The sequence below is a fragment of the Doryrhamphus excisus genome, linkage group LG6, assembly GCF_037039965.1.
Source record: "Doryrhamphus excisus strain RoL-2023G ecotype Guam linkage group LG6, RoL_Dexc_Guam_v1.1, whole genome shotgun sequence".
Classification (NCBI taxonomy): Eukaryota; Metazoa; Chordata; class Actinopteri; order Syngnathiformes; family Syngnathidae; genus Doryrhamphus; species Doryrhamphus excisus.
In genome coordinates, this window is record NC_136362.1 from 12,151,176 (window position 1) to 12,158,348 (window position 7,173).

The window sequence follows — 7,173 nt, forward strand, 5'->3', positions numbered from 1 at the left end:
AAATTGTCTTCACTTCGCCTGTTGACACTGAACCAACAGAGGATGAAATGGAGCAACAGACGCCAGCGACTGCTCTTTACAACATGCTACAGTGTCCTTGGGAGGACGCCAGTGTTTTTGCTATCAGATTGCAATGCTGATGTCAAACATGATTAGCCCAGAAAGGTTACCAAACTACGGGATGGCAATGCAGAGGGTTCCCTAAAGGTTAGACACTTGGAAATGGTGTCTTGCTTTATGAGACCACTTAAGCACACAAACGGCCTGTACTTACCTTCAAATTTTACATTTCCAAATTTGCTGAAATCCGTCATTACTTCACACTTCAAATGTCACAACTACACTCTATCATGATTTTTCAAAAATATATGAATGATTCATTCATTCATTTTCTACCGCTTTTTCCTCACAAGGGTCGCGGGGGTGCTGGAGCCTATCCCAGCTGTCGTCGGGCGAGAGGCGGGGTACACCCTGGACTGGTCGCCAGCCAATCACAGGGCACATATAGACAAACAACCATTCACACTCACATTCATACCTATGGACAATTTGGAGTCGCCAATTAACCTAGCATGTTTTTGGAATGTGGGAGGAAACCGGAGTACTCAAGGAAAACCCACCCACCCACTAGGGTGGAATTGAACTCGGGTCTCCTAGCTGTGAGATGGCCGAGGGTGGGATTGAACTCGGGTCTCCTAGCTGTGAGGTCTGTCAGCCCTGAATCATACTTTTTGCTAAATTATTCATTCATTATTTTTCTACCGCTTATACTCACAAGGGTCACAGGGGTGCTGGAGCCTATCCCAGCTGTCGTCGGGCGAGAGGCGGCGTACACCCTGGACTGGTCGCCAGCCAATCACAGGGCACATATAGACAAACAACCATTCATACTCACATTCATACCTATGGACAATTTGGAGTCGCCAATTAGCCTAGTATGTTTTTGGAATGTGGGAGGAAACCGGAGTACTCAGAAAAAACCCACCCACCCACTAGGGTGGAATTAAACTCGGGTCTCCTAGCTGTGAGACCTGCGCTTTTGCTAAATTAACAAAACACAAATATTAGACATTCAGATGCATGCAAAGACGATGTGATGGCATGTAGTGTTCTACACTGGTCACTAGGTGTCACTAATGTTACTGTAATGACACACAAGCACCAGATTTATGAGGTTTGAATTATCTCACAATAATCAAACAATTTTCAAACCTGTGGTGTTAATAGGGTTGGTGGATGATACTTTAACAACACTAAATGCACTAAAAACAGAACATCGCTTCTTAAGTCACAATGCAGCTTTATTAACTCATTTACTACCAAAAACATATTGATCGTTTTCAAATCGACCGCTCGCTCCCAAAGATGTATTTGTACGAGGTGATATTGCAACTCTACAATAGAAGAGAGCATGTTTGATGCAGTTTTAAACCGAAAGAACAACTACAAGAGGGCAGAAGTGTATTTTATAAGAACTCGGCCTGCATCTGTCCCATTGAAAAATACGCTGTACAGCATCCAGCAAGTGAACAGGCATCTCAAAGGAGGTTACGCATTGAAGGGAAATTTTAAAGCATGCCACTGCTGTTGTAGATGGTAAATTCATTAACATCAATGAACCAGGCTGCACGGCGGTCGAGTGGTTAGCGTGCAGACCTCACAGCTAGGAGACCAGCTGTGGTCTGTTATTGCCGACTCCAAATTGTCCATAGGTATGAATGGTTGTTTGTCTATATGTGCCGACCAGTCCAGGGTGTACCCCGCCTCTCGCCCAAAGACAGCTGGGATAGGCTCCAGCGACCCTCGTGAGGAAAAACTGTAAAAAATGAATGAATCAATGAACCAGATTGTGATCACATTGTGACCACGAGAGGCAGCTAAATGAACGTGAAAGTCTTCTCTAGTCGCGGTGAAAATGACAGCGAAGCTCCATGTCAGAACGGGTGCAACATGATTTTCATAAACTCCAGGCAGAATTTAGTTTGGAAGCTTACACTCAGTTTGCTTTGCAGCCTAATCCCTATAACCAGATTACACAAACAAACATACAGTTGCAATCATGTTGACTCAACTTCACAATCTTGAGTGTGATTGGCAATGCATTGACATGCATTGTTTGGTTTATTTTTATGTTTATGTTTTCGTGCGGCTGGTACTCACAACAGTGAGTGTAATTATCAATATATGGGTGCATGCAGTGACTGGAAGGTCAGTGGGGAATCTGAGTGAGAATGCTGGGGGATGGTGGGGTGTCGCGGCAGGAGTGCAGTCTGGGGGTGGGTAAGTGGGGGATGGGATGGCAGATGATAGAGGATACATAAAGATATAATATTGGGAGGAGCAGAGAGCTTTAACAGCATCTTCACATCTACTCTGTGGTTTAACCGTATGTGGTCTTCCGAGTTTACAATCACTGACCACAACATTAGGTGCACAAAATAGAAATCACAAGCGGTTCGAGACATTTTGAAGGCAAATACATTGACTATTCTTTGATGACAGTCAGTGGGCTTATTTTCAACCAATAGAACATGTGTTTCACTTACTGAAGAAAAAAGTCAAGGTAGTTAAACCTAAAAACAAACAGCAAATGCGCAATAGGTGTGGCACACTCCTGTCTTAAGCACAAAACAAATACAACAACAATCCTGTGGCTCGCCATTGTTGCATTAGTAATTCCAGTTGTCAAGGTCTCATATTTTAACACTAATTTAAGTTCAAAGCTTTACATATACACCGTTACATGTTCTAATACATAAATAAAGCTGTACTTATGATACAATTTGTTATTTTTTTCCTCAATGTAGCACCGCCATGTTGAATTTTGCTCAGGGCTCTGCATGCAAAGGATCTCGGGATATGTGAAGGCCAAGTAGATGAGCTTTCGCGTACCGTGATGATGTCAAATGGATGCAGACCCAAAAAAGGAGATACAGCAACTGAGCTACTAAAGCAGAACCCCGCCTTAAAGCTTATAACAGTACAGAAATTGTGTCTGTTTACATGCACAGTGTCACATCTCATTGGGGGTGCTTATGTTTCTGTGCTGGATGTCACACTTCAGTAATGGAACACCAGTCTGTTATCTAAAATAACACGCTGTTAAGTTCAGCTTAAGCGTCTAAAGAGCTGTGGTCATTTTTATGGTGATGATGCACAATAGCCATGTAAAAAAAAAAAAAAACCTAATTCACCATAAAAGTCAGGACAAGCAGCAGGACTCGGTGCTTTAGGCAGATATAAACATGTGGAGAAATATTGTGCATGCATGTTTGCATGTGAGGAGATGCAAGATTTCCTCTTGAGCCATAATTAACCCAGACACAAAAGAACGGAGCGGTATGGAAAAGCATGCAACGCACAGCTTGGATTCAGCTTTGGCAATACTTCAATGCTTTCAGTGTGAGCTTTCTTCAAAAATATAGGCCACTGGCTTGCAGTCAGAAAGGAAACTGGAATTACACTTTCTTCAAGGAGACGGCGCATCTAAGATGCCTGTCAATTTTCTGTGCGGCACATAATCAGTTGATTTTGAAAAAATTATCGATGTAATTAACGCTCAAAAGGTTGGAAATGGGGCGGCCTGATGTATCCATGCATCCATCTATCCGTCTTCTTCTGCTAATCCAAGGTCAGGTCCGGACTGACATCCAGGAGGCATTCTGACCAGATGTATGAGCCACCTCATCTGGCTCCTGTCATTGCGGAGAAGCTACTCCGGGTGCTTCCCAGATGACAGTGCTTCCAACCACCTCATGGATGAAAACCATTACGGCCACTTAGACCCAAAACTCATGATCCCAGGTGACGGTAGAAAGCTAGATCAACTGGCAAATTGAGATCGATGCGTTTCAGCTCAGCTCCTTCTTCACTACAACGGACCGATACAGATGCCACATCACTACAATCCGCCTCTCGATCTGCGTTCCATCCTTCCCCTCACTTGTGAAGAAGACAGCAAGGTACTTTCACTCATCCACATGCGGATATCCTGCCGCTTCACACTCCACTGCGAACCGATAATCCAGCAGGACCACATCATCTGCAAAAAGCAGATTCCCACCACACATGATCCCCTCAATTCCAATCCATAAAAGTAAAGAGCAGCATTTGTGAGACCTGGTGGAGTCCAACACCCACTGGACACGATTCTGTATGATGCATCCCACAGGGTTAATTATTGGTCTGCAAGGTAACAATTAGAACATTTTCTAAGGTTGAAAGCGTCAAGTAGTAGAGTCAAGTACTAAAACTGTACTTTTGAGGGTACTTCTTTTTCTAAATGCTTTTTGTCACTTAATACACATCATGGCCCTGAGCAGACGTCGACGTACTGGATAAGTACTTGTGCCTGATCAGGCTGTCATGTACTCCAAAACCACAACAGTAGATACAAGCTGTATCAGGGTAGACTAGGTGGAACTGATGTGAAGACACCAAAACATGAAAACACTGAATCTGAGTCTCAGCTTGAAGACTCTACACTGGGAGTTAATCATTTTCAATGCAGCTCTACAACCATAGCAATGAATGATGAATGTGTCAATCAAAACTGATTCATATCTTTGCAGAGGCAGGATGAGTCGCACAGCATTTCGATGGAGCTTTGGTTCAACTCACTTATCATTGCATACAAGTTTTTAAACGTTCGCTATGGGTTTATCAATTATTTGTCATTGGGTGCATGCTTGTCAAAAAGAGCTTGTCATCAATCAATCAAAGCACGAGGTCGTTTGATCGCAGATGGAGGCGGTGGGAGGTAAACCAACACTGCCGTCAAGTGACCAACTGGTTTGGAGAAGAATATTTCACTTGTTAGTGTGATTTTAGGCTCCAATGTGTTAATATGGTATGTCAACGTGAAAACATAAACACATAAATACTAGGGGTGTGTATTGGCAAGAATCTGGCGATACGATACTTATCACAATACTAGGCTCACGATACGATATATTACGATACTGTTAACAAGGCGATATTTTTTGCTGGAAAAACTGAATTACACCAGCAATATGCACTTACTAAACATATTTTTATTCAATTAGAACAGGATGTTATGGTGTATTACAAACTTTCCTCTGAAAAAAATCAAGTGTAGTATTTGGATAAATAAAACTTTAACATCCAGCTTTAAATTTACAAAAAAAAACATAAAAAAAAACAAATAAATTAAATTATGTCTCAAGATCCTGCTCAAATGTTCACATTCTATTAGCTGTGAAAAGTATACAGTCCCTGACGTATCCAGCATCAGAACAGTAATAAGTCATTTTAGGATGCTTGAAATAACCATTATTTAACAAAATAGTGATATCAATTTGAAAAACAAAATACCTGCAATATCACAGTACTACTTTTGTAGTATACAAAAGGACCTTAGCATTGCTTGCTAGCGGCAGGTCCTCATGGTGTCTCCCTAAGTGGACTCGCGGATTTGTCGTACTTTATTCGGGAAAAATTACACATTTTACAAACGGCATGGGTTTTGTCAATTTCTGCACACCCTACTTTGTGTAGAAATCCAAAATGTGTCCACACTAGTTATATGGTCGGTGTTCCGTGTTCGCATTCCGCCATGTTGAACTGTGAGGACGTTTCACTCGTGAATCTCATTTCAACGTCTTTGCCTAATTGACTACGTAAGTGCTGCCACCTAGCGATCGGAGGTTTAAATTAAAATCAGAAATGAACATTTCCCGTGTCTGCACTTGAATAAATACCATATACAGTCTATGATAAATGCCTAAAAATAACGATACAGTATCGTGGAACGAAGTATCGCGATATTTTCTTACACCCCTAATAAATACGTAAAACCGCTCCATCCTACCTTAGAAGGGTTACACAGGAATACTACTGTTGTGGCAGGTGAAGTTATCTTCATCCAAAGTGTGTTTGGGTGCATTTAATTTCAGCATATGACAGGTGACATGCATTCATATGACTTATGACTTACGGCAGTTTTCTTCATCGCTGTTGTCGGAGCAGTCGTCATCATCGTCACACCTCCACAGTGTAGGTATACACCTTTTGTTGTTACACTGAAACTGTCCATCCTCGCACTCCTCCGTCACTGGGGGGGGGGGGGGGTGAGAAGGGGGAATCAGCATCCAGATGGATGACTAATAAAAGAATATGTCTGCTGCCCCCAACTGTCATTTGCAAATCAATGCCTAATTAGTATTCAGCATGCATTATTAAGGTCAATGAGCTGTTTTGTTATATGTTAACTTCCTAAATACATCCCATACATACAGCAATGGCAGCCAGCCGACACATTTCAACGCTGACGTTCATTCAAACACACACATGAAACCCTTAATAACATCTTCTTTCATTAAACTGACCTTCTGAGGTGAGAAGCCTCGGCATTGCCGTGTAAAAAAGTAACAATATCCTCATGTCCGTCCACATTTCCGGAAGAGGTGATATGCGGCTCATTCACGTCCACTAGACAAAGCCCGTAAAAAAGAGCTCCGCTTGTAGAGAAGCCGTCTCAGCCGCGGTACACCCCCCCCCCCAACACCGCCACCACAAACACCACCGCCACCATCCACACACCGACCCCTCCCTCTACGACGCCCCCTCACGTCATCCCCTCAAAAACCATTGGCTGTGCACGGCGTGACGACACGACGAGGGGCGGGGACTAGACGTAGGATGCAATGAATGTAACACAATAGAATGAAATGTTATTTATTATATTATGCAATATTAAAAATTAAAATGATTATGTGGATGCAGTAATTAAGCCCCAAATATTTGTGGCTGTTTGGTCCAAAAAATAATAATTTTCAAAAATAGGCGCTTTTTTCCCCTTTATAATACAGGTAAAAATACGTGTACAGCATACATTCATCACAGGTAAAACAAAACAAAATCACACAATATTTACATAGTTATGCTTTATGCTCCACTGACCATATTTTTTTTCCTTTGCACTTTCAACTACACTGGGCTGAGGGTGAATGAATTTTTTTTGCAGGAAAAACAGCCTATAATTGAAGGAAAAATACATAAATAAATGACTGTGAATGTGTAGTGGTCCACTGTAATAGCAAACAATGAAGATGTCAGAGTTTCTGTGTTCATTTACCCAGAGCGACATTTGAATACAGGAGGGTATACCCTGGACTGGTGGCCAGCCAATCACAGGGCACATATAGACAAACA

The 7,173-nt window shown here is 42.1% G+C and overlaps 1 protein-coding gene across 3 annotated transcripts in view; it reads right to left on the minus strand.

The window, feature by feature from the left end:
• The window catches only part of LOC131125386 (low-density lipoprotein receptor-related protein 8-like), a 70,327-nt gene extending 63,816 nt beyond the window's left edge, over nt 1-6,511 (minus strand). For all 3 annotated transcript variants that reach the window (XM_078791426.1, XM_078791427.1, XM_058066887.2), the window contains exons 1-2: nt 6,348-6,511; nt 5,957-6,073 (exon numbers count right to left, since the gene is read on the minus strand). In XM_078791426.1, the coding sequence (XP_078647552.1) occupies nt 5,957-6,073; nt 6,348-6,441 (211 nt within the window). In that variant the 5' untranslated portion in view covers nt 6,442-6,511. The remainder of the gene's footprint in view (nt 1-5,956; nt 6,074-6,347) is intronic.
• Between the last annotated feature and the right edge of the window lie 662 nt (nt 6,512-7,173).